This window comes from Cinclus cinclus, chromosome 2, assembly GCF_963662255.1.
Source record: "Cinclus cinclus chromosome 2, bCinCin1.1, whole genome shotgun sequence".
Classification (NCBI taxonomy): Eukaryota; Metazoa; Chordata; class Aves; order Passeriformes; family Cinclidae; genus Cinclus; species Cinclus cinclus.
In genome coordinates this window covers 27,227,494-27,242,819 of record NC_085047.1, presented here as the reverse complement: position 1 = coordinate 27,242,819, position 15,326 = coordinate 27,227,494, and the positions used below count along the sequence as shown (strand labels likewise).

General features: G+C 42.5%; 1 protein-coding gene across 1 annotated transcript; it reads left to right on the top strand.

Annotated features, from left to right (window-relative positions):
• The first annotated feature begins 980 nt into the window (after nucleotides 1–980).
• On the top strand, nucleotides 981–14,558 carry B4GALT4 (beta-1,4-galactosyltransferase 4). Its single transcript, XM_062512776.1, has 6 exons — nucleotides 981–1,248; nucleotides 2,800–3,032; nucleotides 6,435–6,622; nucleotides 11,386–11,508; nucleotides 13,867–13,971; nucleotides 14,417–14,558. The coding sequence occupies exons 1-6, from the start codon at nucleotides 981–983 to the stop codon at nucleotides 14,556–14,558; spliced, it is 1,059 nt and encodes a 352-aa protein (XP_062368760.1).
• Nucleotides 14,559–15,326: the final 768 nt, after the last annotated feature.

The following is a 15,326-nucleotide window of genomic DNA, read 5'->3' as shown; positions in this document are numbered from 1 at the left end:
CAGGTTTGCCTTTCTATGCACATGCCATTCTCATGTTTCAGGGAGAAAAAACTGGGCAAACAAACTTTTAACCTCTGAAGTAATAATGTAAGGTAAATTGGCGGGTGAATTGATTCATCTGTGGTTTTCCATTTAAAATACCAAAATACCTTTGTGTGTCTGGATTTTGAAATACATGCTGTATTCTCCATAGATAACACCAAAAAATCAAACTGCAGGTTTCTGAAACATGAATTATTGCTCTTCTGCATGAGTGTTGCGATGAGCTGAAGGTGACTAATGGTTGTGCTTGTGTGCATATTTATGCTGCCCTGTTGAAGAAGAAAACAGTACATTTCTGCAGAGATTCACGTGGTTTTCATTTTGGATGGGCTTTACTCATAGCAAGCAGAATCTCTTGCTTTGCAGCTGTTGTTAATTTTAGTAGGAACAGAAGTAGTAAAACCTGTGTATTGCCAGGCACTTTACACAGACATGACATGGGGTAGTGGTTGCACTTTCTGATCTGAAAAAAAAACAAAAACAAAAAAACAGAGATTGAGAGAACAACAAAACAGTGATTTTAAAACAGAAAAGTGATTTACGTAAAATCATGCAGCTGGTTTGTGGCTAAACTAAGACCAAAGCTCAGTGTCTTGGTTTCTGACCAGTTGTTCATACTTGCTATTCCTTTTGTGTATGGTCATAACCTATATTCATTAAGTCTGTGAAGGTGTAGCAGTGCAGAAACTAATTATCTCCTTCCTTTTTTCTTTTTTGTGGTCCAGGTTAAAGACGTATTTTGTGACATTTGAAGACCAAACAATACTATGGCTCCGTGAATTTCAAAACTGCAGGAAGTGCAACAGCCCTCCCTACCTCCATCTTTACTTCCCTACTGTGACATTCTTATTGGGAACTGTGGTTTCATCCCCACTGGATGTGTAGTGAACTGCCTCAGCATCAGAGTAGAGGAAGCAGTTGGTGGATCAGGGAAGGCCATGGCCTTGGGCTTGAATGTTTTTAACCTCTTCTATAAGTTCAAAGTGTTGGTGCTTGTCACTTTATTTGTGATGGTGCTATGGTCTACATTCAGTTACTTAGTGGACACCAGACAGGAAATTGCTAAAGCTAAGAGCATGGTGGAGTTTTTCAGGAAGGTAACTAGCCTGGAGCACAGTCAAAAGGAAGAGAAGATTGAATCCACTGCAGACATTCCCATGGTGAAGTCATTTCAGGGTCCCTGCCCAGCTCTGTCTCCATACCTGCGTAAGTGATGACGTTTTCCTCTCCTCTCTGACACGTTAATCTGCTGTAGTGCTGCTGACTTGGGGTTTCTTCCTAGCTGTATTCCAGTTGGATATCTTCCCTATGAAACCAAGCAGTTGCAGGAAGCACTTCTGGGTGAGGGAGGGTCTTGTGGCACCCAGTGCCTGTGCTGGGTCTAGCTGGGAGAGCAGCTGGTGCTACGCTCTGCATTTATTGATAAAATAGCTTTGCGAACACACCAGTGGCTTGGCTACTCTGAACAATGTTTGCACTCTTACGAGGCTTTGTCTCTGTCTGTCTTGCCCCACTAAAATCCAGTGGAGTGGGCAGGAGGCTGGGAGTGGGCACAGCCCTGACTGCTGACCCCAGCTGACTGTAGGGGTGTTCCATACCCTATGATTGTGCCACTCATCATCCTCAACAGTAAAAGCTCAGGGAAAGGAGGAAGGAAGGATGTTCACAGTGGCAGTATTTGTCTTCCCAACAACTGCTAGATGTGCTGAAGCCCTACTTCCCTAGACGTGGCCAGACTCCTGTCTGCCAATGGGGATTAATGAAGGAATTTTTCTTTTTCCCTTGCTTACACATGCATCTTTTGCTTTTTTAAAAATTAACTTAGTTTTGTCTTAACCACAAGTGTTTTCATCTTTCCTCTTTTTTTTGCCTTTCGTTATTAAATATACTATTGTGTATCTGTATTGACAATGGAAGGATTTCACAACTCTGTTGGAATTAGCACTAATTATGATGAAGGTTCAAATGGGTGACTGTTTTCTTGGTTTGGGCATTTGTTATTCTACTTCTTTCCTGGCTTGGTACTGCTAGCAGCACTAGGTTCCTGCTTTGCAGTATCATGTCATTATCTTTTTTCTCTTCCTTATTGTGAACCTGATTAGGGATTTGTTTGGGAAACTGGATTCTTCCCTAATGTAGTCCAAAAGCTTCTGTCTTCCTGCACAACCTCACCCCAAGACACATTTGATTAAGTAAATGCAGCAATGGCTGTAGCCATCACAGTTGCCTGTATTGTACCTTTTCATGGGCTTGCTGAGTCCGGAAATGCTGGGATGATAGCTCAGTGCAAGAGAAGGGAAGAAAATTTCATTTGGCTACAGAAAGCCTTTGTATGTTTTATCTTACTAATTTATAGCCTTAAGCCTGTCATCTTTTTCTTGTGCTTTAGGTACCAGTAACTTCTTATAGCCACAGTCCTGTGTCTCTTTCCACTTTATTCTCCTCTGCTTTTCCCTGGCAGCCATTTCTGGCCAATCCTTCTGCAGTAGCTTAGAACTTCTCTTGGGTTTTTTAAAAATATTTTTGTTTTATTGCCACTATTTCATAATCAGTTTAAGCAACTACATGCTTGACACCCTCTCCTTCCACTGCCTGCATAAAATCCTTGTAGTACTACTATTCTCTTGGAAGGAAGGGGAAGCCATTTGGGGCTTGAACCCGGATTTCTTAACACTGGTTGCACAGTGCCTCAGTAAGTGACTGGACCAGCCTCAAACCTGAAAGGACTCAGGAAAGGTTCTTGTGTTTCTCTTACAGGAGGTGCCAGCAAACTCTCCTTCAAACCATTGGTTACACTGGAAGAAGTGCAAAAGGAGAACCCTCTGGTAGCCAAGGGCCGGTACCATCCTGTGGAGTGCTCAGCCCTGCAGCACGTGGCCATCCTTATCCCACACCGCAACCGAGAGAAGCACCTGCTGTACCTCCTGCAGCATCTCCACCCCTTCCTGCAAAGGCAGCAGCTGGATTATGGTATCTATGTCATTCATCAGGTGAGGCAGCTGTGCAGAGCTGTTTGGGTGAGGGTGATGTCTGTCCTGCAGCCTCAGGACAGGCTTCTGCTGCCTCTGCTGTCTGACCTCAGTCCTCCGTGCCTGCCTCCAACAATTCTGCTTGCTGAGGGATGCAACAATGCCTGTGCCACTGCTGGTGGCGCTCCTGGATCTCGGGATGGGGAGTATTGGGTGGGGAGTGTCTTTAACTGGTGTTCATTTTTCAGTCTACATAACTTGGTGTTTCTGAGTTAGTATGTGAGGTAAGCATCTTTTGCGTGGCTAATGTAACTCACTTCTCTTGCAGTATCCACACATGTAACTAGGCTGGCCTGTTCTGTCTTCTCATTTGGAGTCATTTGGATTGAAGGCCCTAGTTTGTCTCTAGGCCTTCTCTCCAGTCAGGCTCTTGTCCTTAGTATGTTGTGTGTATCATGTGGTTTTATTTTTGCTTTCTCAAACTAAACATGACAGCTGTTGCTTGTAGCTGCTTTATTTGCCCAGCAAGTGCAGTGGGAAGTAGTCATCATGGAAGAGCAGTTGGTTCCTGAAAGATTTATTTATTTATTTGCATTCTTTCTAGCAATGCTGTTTCAGTGGCTAAAACCGAAGCAGACCTGTGCCACATTGTCTTAGATCAAGGTGCTTATGTTCTAATTGCATGTGCTAAAAGCATTATATATTGCTGTTTTGTAATATGTTGTCTTTTTCTTGATCTACTGTTATGTTTTCTTTCTTTTACTGTCATTTACTTATATGTTCTGCTTTGGCTCCAAAAAGTTCTTTGAGATAGCAGAAGAAGGTGGTGATAGATTAATACAGTTTATCTTCCCTCCTGATTAAAGAGCCTAGAGTCATTATTAGGCAGTGCTTTCTAGGTGAAAACTTGTCTCAGCCAAACAGCAATAAAAGTCATGGCATGATATTTTTACTTTGAATGAACTGTTCTTTCATTGTTTAGAGTCATCATGTGGCCTCTAGGGTGGAAAAGTGAGGGCTTTATTTCCTGCATTAATATGTACTGTAATCATACATTTGCTGGCTCATTCTAGCAGGAAGCAGTAGTTAGGAATAAATTATTGGGAGAATGGGCATAGCTTTTTAATTAATTTAAATATGTGAAGTGGAGAACTGCTGTTGTCATGTTAGCAAAAAGTAATACAGAAGTATGGAAGTTTTGTCTGATGAGTGCAGGAGTGTCAAGTCTGAATTTGTTCTATCAGAGATTGTGCTTGGAAGCTTTCATGTAGCTTTTCCGTGTAGATAAGCATGCCCAAAGACTGGAAAGTGGCTCTAACAAAACTCTTCTTCGCAAAATCCATCTTCACTCTTAGTTTGTGATGTCATTAGTTGTTCTAAGTCTCTTTTGAGGAAAGACAAACAGGATTTAACTGTTAAAACACACGGTCTACTTTGGAGGTAGATTAAATGGGCCTTTTGTAATTTTTTCTGTGAGCCACTGAAGGGCTTACTCCACATTTCTTCTTTGTGGTCTGCTTCTCTATATGTGTGCATACATGAGTGCTGCACTCAAAACAATGTGAGTTTGTAATCCCTAAAGGGTGAATAATTTCTTTCCCAACATAAATTTGTCTTGTGGTCAGTGTTATTCTTCCATAGAAACGAAGAGAGACAATTCTGTTTGTGATAAAAGATTAGTAAATTTTGCTGTTTGTTCACAATGGTCTGACATGGAAAACTGCCCTTCCTGGAGAGCAGTGTCAGCTGGCTCTTAGCTCTGTGGTGGCTTGCATTGATGAGGAAAACAGAACTTCAGCAGATGGAAGAGGCTGTCCTGAACTGGGCTGGATTTGATATTCAATACAAGTGATGTTCTCCAGATGTACCTTACCAGACATCTGATTTCTTCTGTTCACTCAGTAACCTATGTTTTCATCCTCAGGAGGAGACTGTCCCATGGGTATTTTTATATATGGGACGTTTTATGAAAAACAAAACATACAAAAAACCACCCTGTTCATAAATTTGACATCCTGATTTTGGGTGAATTAAATCTAAATTTTTTACTGGAAAATTTCTCTCCAGAGGACGGATGCAATTGATTATCCATCTGGCAATTTCTCAGAATGGGCACTGTATTGTACTTTTCAGACTCCAGGTATGGAGCCATAAATCCCATAAACCTTCTTCATTCAGGAGCAGATTATTGTTTTAGTGAACAAATCCTGCTTTAGAGCAAAGAGTTACTTTTTAGAACAATAAAACATACTCTGTACATAACAGCTTTTCTCTTCAACTCACCTTCTCTCAGCCTGGGGAGGCCACCTTCTTTCTTATTTTCTATAGACCCTCTTTCTGCCCAGGTACCTTTTAGAAAATTTGCTAGAATTCCAAGCAGTTTCCCTTGAAAATACTATTTTTTTATTAATCTTTCAAGTACACAGGTTTCTTGCTCTGGAAAATAACTGTCCTGTCTGTTTCTGGGAGGGCAGAGGTTGGCCCTCTGGTTCCCAAGGAGCAACTTGAGGCAAAGCCTCACTTTGTCCTCAAGAACAGCAAGCCTTCTACAGACTGGTACAGTGTGCAGCTAGGTAAAAAATGAAAATAGGAAGATATGCTCACATCTTACTCCAAAGTGAATGTTGTTGACATGATAAGCTTACAGAACAGCCAGGTGTGTGTGGATATACTTGTACCTCAGAGGTGCAAAACTAGATTTTTGAAAAAGAAATACTAAATAACTTATAGCCAAAGCAAACGAAGTCTAGTAAAAAGGTGAAGCTCTGTGCTAGGAGCATGTCCCCGTGCAACAGCATAATCAGGTTATAGGTAGGAGGTAAAAATGAAGAGACCTGGTTTTCACTCCCACTCTGCCACCTGTGTGTGAGCTGAGGAAATACAGGGAACTCTTCCAGCACTGCTGTCCTCCAGACTGAGGGGATGGGCATAAATTGTTCATGGCAAGGACTCTGACATCTAGAGGCTAATTAGCATGGGATTAACATGGGGGTTTGGTTTGATTTTTCTTTTTTTAAAAAGAACTTCCATGAGCCTTACTGACACAAGGTGTATGGAACACCAGTTTCTAGACTGTACTGATACCTCTTCTGTTGTGGAGCCTGATGGTAACTCTGCACCAGGGGCAGAAGGGCAGTTAAGCCACGGAGTACTCACCCTCACGGAGTACTACCAGGCTTTCCTGGGCCTGGCTGAGTGTGTTTGTGATGAATAGAGGCTGGAGAAACACTTTGCACCGTTGGCCACTCAGATGCTATGCCCGGTGTTGTGGGGCACTCTGTGCATTTACTGCTCTTCAGGTGCTGGAAAAGCCATGTGGGTGTGGCTGCAAACCATGCAGTTGGAACAAATGCCTGGGAACAGCTCTGGTTCAAAAGCTATGGCACCTTCTTCAGAGTTGTTTTTTTCCATTTTTTTCTACAGGCTGGCAACACGAAATTTAATCGAGCCAAACTGCTGAATGTAGGATACCTAGAGGCCCTAAAAGAAGTGAACTGGGACTGTTTCATTTTCCATGATGTGGATCTGGTGCCAGAAAATGACTTTAACATTTATATGTGTGACACACAACCAAAGCACCTTGTAGTTGGCAGGAACAATACTGGATACAGGTAGGAAACCAGGAATATGGAAAGAATACCAACAGGGAAATGCCATGTTACTGATAATATTCCTCTTCTGATGGAGCTATGTGCTGGTATCTACCTTTCCTCGTGACACCAGGTTTCTGGTGGTAACACTTTACCTCTCTGGAGTACAGAACTGGACAGACACCTCTGCAGTCAGCCCTATGGTCACCTGCACAAATGATTATTGTAATTGTTCTGGCTTCTGGAGTTGAATTAAGGGGTGTTTCAAGAGGAAAGCAATGCTCCAGAGGTTGTGCAGAGACCTTCTGGCAAAGCTACATACACATTTGCAGTTTGCTGATCCTGTGATTTGAGTGTGTGATCTTACTATAACAGAACTTGTCATTTACTTCTGCTGTTGAAGAGATAATGTCTGATATTGAGAGCTCAAGTGTGGGAATTTGCCAAGGGATAGGGCTGCCCTTTAATTATTTGACTGAACAGTGTATAACACAGGATCATTCTGATTTTTAAATGAGTCCCTTAAGTGCTTATGTGATATAAAAAGTTTAAAGTGAAAAGTCAGGTTCAGTCCACTTTGGAGAGAAAAGGCTCCTGAGCTTGGTGAATTTAATGACTAAAGGTGTTTTCATTGAACATGTTTCTATCAAGATTCAATTCATGTCACATCACTCTAGATATTGTTTAGAAGTGGACTTTTCAAAAGCTGATCTCAAAGTACTTTGAAGTAAAACTCTGCTTTGCTTCTGCATTTTCTTTGTTAAATTTAATTTCCTTTGTTAAATATATGAGAAGGAAGTGGGATGTGCCAATACTGACACACAATAATATTCACTTTCCAGTCATTTAGTGAAAACTGGAACAAGTACACACATGCTAGGCTTTTGACAGGCTTTTGGAGCACTTGCTTCAAAAAGTGTTCTGCTGGAATGCTGGTGGCTTGAATTTGATGATAATTCAGCTTGAATTTATAAGTAATGCTTTTCTGTGTCACTGCCTGTGTTTACACATCCATGAAGTGGGGTTAATAATGCTCTGCTTCCAAGGCATGTCTGAAGAAATTCAGATTCTGAGCTCAGGAATGATACTTGAACTGAGCTGATACCAGCTGATAACTGAGCTGGTTGAAATCCCATTTGGGTGATCTCAGTGTTTTGCTCCAGCTGAGACATGTTGCTTAGATGAGGTAGAGGAAACTGAACCCATCCATGTTCTGTATTAACACAAAATGACCTGGCAGAAATGTGGGTTGGTTTGTGTTTTGTGGGAATTTGTTGTTGTTGTTTGTTTTTTGTTTGGTTTGGTTTTGGGGTGTTTCTGGGAGAGGGTTTTTGTTGTTTTGAGGTTTTATTAGTTTCCTGATGAGAGGTGGGGGGGAATTATTTTTCTTCCATGGGGCTGTATTCTATTGTGATGAGTGTGCAGTAATCTCATCAGCCTTTGGAGATCCAGTGCCTTATCTTTAGCTACATAAACTGCAGCTCAGTTTTAGATTCTTCTAGACAGAAGACTTATATATTAAAGCTTTGAAGATAAGGTTGGGAAAACTCTTATTTTAATTAAGTTTTTTCCTTGAGAACAACTTTTCCTCCTGACCATTCCTATTGTATGTATTCTTCAGTCCAGTTTTAAAAATTCCAAATTGTCTTGTCCACTCCTTCTCCAGGGAAGGAGTGGTTACAGGGATTGTTAGAGATGCATTTTTGCAGGTGATGTCAGCTGGGAGCAAGCTAGGCCTGGGCCCTGCCTGTTCTGTGCTTCCTGAGGAGAGTTGAGTGGGCAGCACTGTCCTGGTTACAGGATCACAGAATGGATGAAGTTGGAAGGAACCTCTGGGAATCATCCAGTCCAACCCTTCTGCCAAGGCAGGGTAACCTAGAGCAGGTGACACAGAAACTCAGCCAGGTGGGTTTGGAATATCTCCTGAGAGGGAGAGTCCACAACCTCCCTAGGCAGCCTGTTCCAGTGCTCTGCCACCTTCCATGGGAAGAAGTTCTTCCTCATGTCGAGGTGGAACTTTTTGTGTTTGTTTATGGCCATTGCTCTTCATTCTGTCAGTGGAAACCATGTCTAGCACCATCCCCTTGGCACCCCCCCTTGCAGATATTTACTTGCATTGATGAAATCCCCTTTGTCTTCTCCAGATTAAACAGGCCCAGTTCCTGCAGCCTTTTAACAGAGATGCTCCAGACCCCTCATTATCTTTGTGGCCTCTGCCAGACTCTCCCCAGCAGTTCCTTGTCTTTCTTGAACTGTGGAGACCAGAACTGGACATAGTACTCCAGATGTGGCCTCTCTAGGGCTGAGTAGAGGGGGAGAATCCCCCTCTTATCCTGCCGGTCCTATTCTTCCCAGTGCACTGCAGCTTTGGCTCTTTTGGTGTCTGCCTCTGCAGTGGTGTAGGGGAATTGTGGGGTGAAGAAGCAAGCAGTGGATTATGTATATGGGTATGTGCATGGGAAGCCAGGTCCCAAACTGTCAGGCTGCTGCAATAGGATGTGGTCCTGTTGGTGACTGTCCTGAAAACACAGATGGGGACGGCTCTACCCTGATGTTCCTATTTATGGGACCTCCTTGCTATCCACTCCATTTGTTTACTGCACTCCTCTGGAGTATCCATAGCAGAAGTCTCAAGGTAGTAATGTGTAATTAAAACTTGATGGAACTTCCTCTGCCACGTGTCTCGTCTCCTCCAGGAGGGGAGATAAAGGAGAGAAAACAAATCTCTTCACAAGTCAGGCCTGACCAACCTGATAGCCTTCTCTGATTTGACTAGCTTGGATGAAGGTGTAGTAGTAGTAGTAGATAATGTTTATCTTAGGAAAGCTTTCAACACTGTCTCCCATAATGGCCCCACTGAAGAAGTGATGGAGTGGTAAGTAGACAGTGAGATGGGCTAAAACTGCCAGAACTGCTGGGCTCACAGGGTTCTGATCAGCAGAGCAAAGTCCAGCTAGAGGCCAGTCACTAGTGGTTTACTCTAGAGTCTGATACTGGGGCTGGTACTAGTTAGTGTCTTTATCAGTAACCTGGAGGATGTGGCAGATTGTATCCTCAGCAGGTTTTCAGAGGACAGAAATCTTACCAGGGTTGGTTTATGTAGCAGGGCCTTTGTCAGGCTGGAGATTGTGGCCAGCAGGAATCTGAAAAGAGAAGTTAAACAAAGGGAAACAGTGTCCTGTACCTGGAGAGAAGTAACTCTGTGCACCAGTAGCTGCTGGAGGCCAGCTTTACCAGAAAGGACCTTGGGTGAGCAGTTTGCCCTTGTGACAAAGGCCAGTGGCATCTTGGGGGGGGGGGGGGGGGGGGAAGTTACCAGTAGCTTGAGGGAGGCGATTGTTCCCTTCTACTCAGCACCATGAAGATGATACCTGGAGTACTGTGTCCAGTTCTGGGATATACTGGAGCAAGTCCAGAGGAGAGCCTGAGAAAATGATTAAGGGATTGCAGCATTGACATGCGAGGGAGGCTGAGAGTGCTGGGACTGTTTAGCAGAGAGAAAGCAGAGGGGGATCTTGGAAATGTGTATACATACCTGATGAAAGGGAGTAGACTGTGGAGCCAGACCCTTCTCAGTGAAAGGCAAGAGGTAATGGGTACAAACTGAAATACAGGAAATTCCACTTAAATGTATGGAAAAAGTTGGGGTTTTTTGTTTTTTTGTTTTTTTTTTTTTCTGTGAGGATGGTCAAATACTAGAACAGGCTTCCCAGAGAAATTGTGGAGTCTCCATCCTTGGAGATGCTCAGAATCTGACTGAACATGTTCCTCAGAAAATTGCTCTAGTAGACCCTGCTCTGAGCAGAGGGGTTGGATTAAGTAATCTCCAGGGCTCTCTTTGACATTCACAATTCCTCTGTGATGCTGTGAGCAAAACTCAGCCAGGAAAAATAGCCTTGAGAGAGGTTGTGTTGAGGGTCTTGTGTTGGTTTATTTTCTCCCTTGGTGTTTTTAAAATTATATTAATGGTAAACCAAAAATTATAATAAGCCTTGTCTGGCATGTCAAATGCCATAATGAGTGCGTTCTAGCCCTGGCAATTTGTTCATCTGTTTAGATTCACATACATGTACAAATGCAATCTGCAGCCATGTGCCCATCACCTCTGAATGGGCTGAGGCAAGGTAGTAGAGACTGTGTTGTTATGTTACCTTAAGGGCCAAGACAGACGACATCATAAAAAGCAATTAGCATAATGGACTAAGAAGATAAATAAACATTATATGTAAACATCTTTTAAAAGTAGATGCATTTTTCAGGATGAGGAAGGAAAAAGTTAGAAATTTAGAGGTGAGATCCATTACATTGGGTTACTAAGTAACTTGCACTGTGCCTTACCTTGGAATTGTTATTGCAATATCCAGTATCACATGCCCCCTTGCTGTGAACTGATTTCTTTCCAAGTTTTTCAGATTCAGCTCTAAGATGATCAATGGCTTGCCGTTGTTACTGCAGAGCTTCCACTACATTAGTCCATAGCTTTGTTTTTCTATTCCTTAGAGTCCCTGAAATGAAGTACCTGTTTGGCTGGCAAGGGGAATTGTGTAAAGACAGAGTAGCTTCTGAATAAGATGCTGTTCTCTCAGTTGGAGAGGTAATTTTCCTGACCAAAAGCAACTCACTATCTTTTTGTGCAACGAGGAAGAGAACAGTATCAGCTTTTAAGGATTTGTACACCTTTAACTCTGTGAAAGACAAGTCTGTATCTGGGATATCAGGGTGATGTTTTCATTGTTGACAGAATTTCACTTTTAATTTCTCGTTCTCTCTTCTTGTATGTCTAGGTTACGGTACCGGGGATATTTTGGAGGTGTTACTGCTCTTACAAGAGATCAGTTTTCCAAAGTGAATGGATTCTCTAACAACTACTGGGGTTGGGGTGGAGAAGATGATGACCTTCGAATCAGGTAAACAATGAGGAATTAGTTTTAAGAAGAAAAAATTAAAATTGGCACAGCTTCATACTAAGCCTCCAAGAGCACAGCACCCCAGGGGCATTCATTCAAAACAGCATTAAACAGTATTGCAGTGGAGATGTGAAGTGCAAGATGCAGTTCTGTGAACAGTTTCCTCTTTGGAAGGGTTAGGTATGTCTGATGCCTAATCCTCTTCCTCACAGCACTGTTGGCTGGGTGTGGGTTATTTGGTTGGTTTGGTTTTGTCTCGGACACGGAGCATTTGTATTTTTCTTGGAAATTGGTTATAATTGAAGTCTGGACTGTGGTTTGCTGGAGATAAACAAATGTATTGAGTTCCAGTGCTTTGTTGGAATGTGGAAGTGTTTTGGTGGGACTGGGTGTTTTGCATTCCTCAGCTACTGGATTTACTCCAAGTAGGGCTTAGTTTGTATTCATGTGGTATTGATTATAGTGAAGATAACAAATAACTTGAATTTTAGAAAGGCTACATATATATGTATATGCCCTTTGTTCTTCTGAAAACTCATTTTGCAGATGTACCTGTCAAAATAGGGGAAACCTGTTGGCTGGAGAGGTCTAGTGGAACAAAGAAATCAACTAAACTTTTATGCTGATCTTTTACTTTTTGCCTGGGAATAAATGTCTAATCTTGCATTGCTATTAGTAAATGGAGAAAAAGCCACAAGCAAACAGCAGATAAGAACCCACAACTCCACAAGCTCTGCTGGCAGAACCTATCAGTTTGTAAATTGATTTTTACTCTGTCACTTTTAAGTTGTTATCCTTTTCAGTTGCTTAAATATGCAATCATTTTGGGACATAACATTAATATCCATGGTGATGTTATATAAATATACAGGGGATTAAGTCTGTTAAAAAATTAGCTTCCAAATGAAAGTGTTTCTTGGAGTCAGTTAAGCAGATTGGTCAGCTCTGTCTCAAGAAATCTGAAAGGTCTGCTGGAGGCATGGATTTCTGTCCCTTAACCACAACTATTTTTTCATTCTTATTCCTGCCTAGACACACCAACTTCTCTGTGACCTCCTGGGAGCTGACTTGTATCGTTTAGGGGGTGGTTTGGTGCTATTTTATTCCCTAGATTCCCTCGGGTGGTAGCTCTTTCAGATGTTCCCATTGGCAGCAGAGAAGCAGCAGGATTTACTAAAGGTCTCTATGATGTTTGCAAGGCGTTGGAAACAAGTGATGTTTTTGTATGGCACTTTATAACTTTGCAGCTCTTGAGGTCTTAGGGGGGAAACCAAGTTATGACCCAGTGTGTGCTCTGTAACTGGACTTGGCTTGTGCCTTTCCTCTTGGCTGAGCTGGTGACAGAATTTGCAGGGGTAGGTAATGGCTAGCTTGCTGTCTGGTGGGTTGTTCTGCAGAGATCCTTGGAGACTTCCCGAGGGAAGTCGGCAGATGGCAGCATCCCTTCGGTGCCCTCAGAATTTGGGGCCTGGGGCTCTTTCATTCTACTGTTCTGCCTCTAGAACAAATGTGATGGTCTCTTTTGGGCCTTCCTCATAAGGCGTGTATCACAAAGAGATTCTTCAGATCATTTGTTGTAGTTGTTTGATAACTTAACTGCTACAAAGTCATGTAAATCTCTAAGGAGCTCAGTTTTTTCAGATCTTGGTTTCCTATTTTTCTTTCAGCTGATGAGTGACTAGCAAAGAGGTGGAATATTCCTTAATTCCCTTCTCATAAATCTTCTTTCTCTCTGCTGTCAGGGAAAAGTTGTGCTCCACAGATATGTGTAAGGTCAAAAGCTCCAACTAAGTACCTGATGTCCGACATTTAAACTGTGCAGAGGGCTCAGTGCTTCTGGCATTGTTCTCAGAGATGTTATCTTCATGTGAACAAATAAAAGTTTTGCAGCTGTCTGCCAGCTATTAAAAAAGAAAATAAGCTTTAAATTTTTTTAAAAGTTTTCTAGGTGGAGGACTATCAAGTATAGGGGTTTTGTTGCAGGGGTTGAGATGAACTTGTTGCAGAACACTTGGAGACTTGCTACAGGGCAGTACAGAGTAGTCTAGTCAATACTGGTATAAATGTACTCTGTTGTATAATGTGTGCTTAAAGCTCTACATCTCTACTGAAGTAGCTACCTGCTTTTGTTAAAAGAAAGGTGTATCTGCCACCCCCCCCAGACCTGTTCTCCAGGAATGCAACTCAGCCTCCTTTCTGTGGCAAAATGGGTTGTGGAGGAGATGCAGATGAACTTCTACAACTCTCTGTATTTGCTTTCACAGCATCTACAAGAGATGAAATCTCCAACTGTTGGGTTTTTTTATTAACACCTAGTTTATAGGTATTGTCTTCCTCACTTCTTATTGCTTCTTGCAGGGTTGAGATGCAGAAGATGAAAGTGGTGAGGCCACCTGCGGATGTGGCCAGGTACACGATGATCTTCCACAACCGTGACCATGGTAACGAGGAGAATCGAGAGAGGTGGGTCAAGAACAGGTTTCTACCTTGCATTGTCTTTGTCTCTGGCTGGGTCAGGCACCTGGGAGACAAATTCTTTGCTCTATGCCAAATAGGCTTTTTGTGGTACCCAGAGGGTCTAGGCAACACCTCTGTGACAACACTGTTCACAGCTGGCAGCTGTTTTCTCTACATGAGATCTTCCTGGAACTGACTAGGTGGTGTTCCCTAGAAACTTCCAGAATTACACTTAACATAAGTATGATTCAAGCATTATTTCAGACATAGAGCCAAAGGATTTTTCTCCTCATTGGTGACTGTGCTGAAAACAGGAAAAAAATGGGATTTTGAACTCCCAGTAGATAGAAAATGGCAGTTGCTTTGCTTCCAAATTTACTACCATTGGGAAAGAGCTCAAAACTCCTCTCCTGTGCATGCGAGTGAAAATTTCTCTCCTCTTTGTCCTCAGGATGAAGCTTCTCCGCCAGGTCTCTAGAACATGGAAGACAGACGGGCTAAACTCCTGTTCCTATAAACTGCTCTCCGTGGAACACAACCCGCTATACATCAATATCACGGTGGACTTCAGTGTGCAGCTCAACGTCTCGTAGGGGCCAGCACCTCCCAGGTTATAGGAAATGGAAACAGATCTCCTTTGTGGCTGCTGCCAGAACAGATGACTTCCAGCACCTGCTTGGAAGAGTCCTTCAGTAGCACAGGAGAAAGTAAAGTGTTCCTTCACAGCATCTCATTGAGTGGTTGAGAGTTTCCTTTTGTGAGGAGTTATGGACTGACCCAAGGGACAGATCCTTGTGTTCTTCTATGCACTTTTTGCTGGGATACTGGAAAAAGTGTCCTTGTTTGGGCTGGTCCAGTAGAAGTACTTGAAACAAGTCCTTGAAAAAAAACTTGGTTTTGCAACTATTTCTAGTTATTTGTGATTTTATTAAAAGCGTAATTCTTCAAGAACTACAAACTTGATGACAAAAGTTAATTTTTTCTAGCCTAAGGAAAAATTGCTTATATGTGAGGGAAGGGCAGTAATGGTAATGGGTAAGGAGATGTTAAAAATTTCTCAATAAATGCAGTCTGCTGAACTCCAGAGTGTCTTGTCCTTCACACCACAGTGTCCCCTGCTGAGATGTCCTGTGGCAGTGATGAGTCTCATTCTGCAGCAGGATTCCTGTTACTCTCCAGGGATCAGGAAGGAAAGGCAGCGGCCAGCTGTGCTGGAGGGGGAGGAATTCCTCTCCACATATTTTAATGTTTTGGGCCACATTGTTAGCAGAGTGTGTATTTGTATATGTATCCAGGCCATTATAATCTGTGAGTCTTGCTTAAGAAACACTGTGCTGCTGGATTTGTGCAAAGTCTTGATT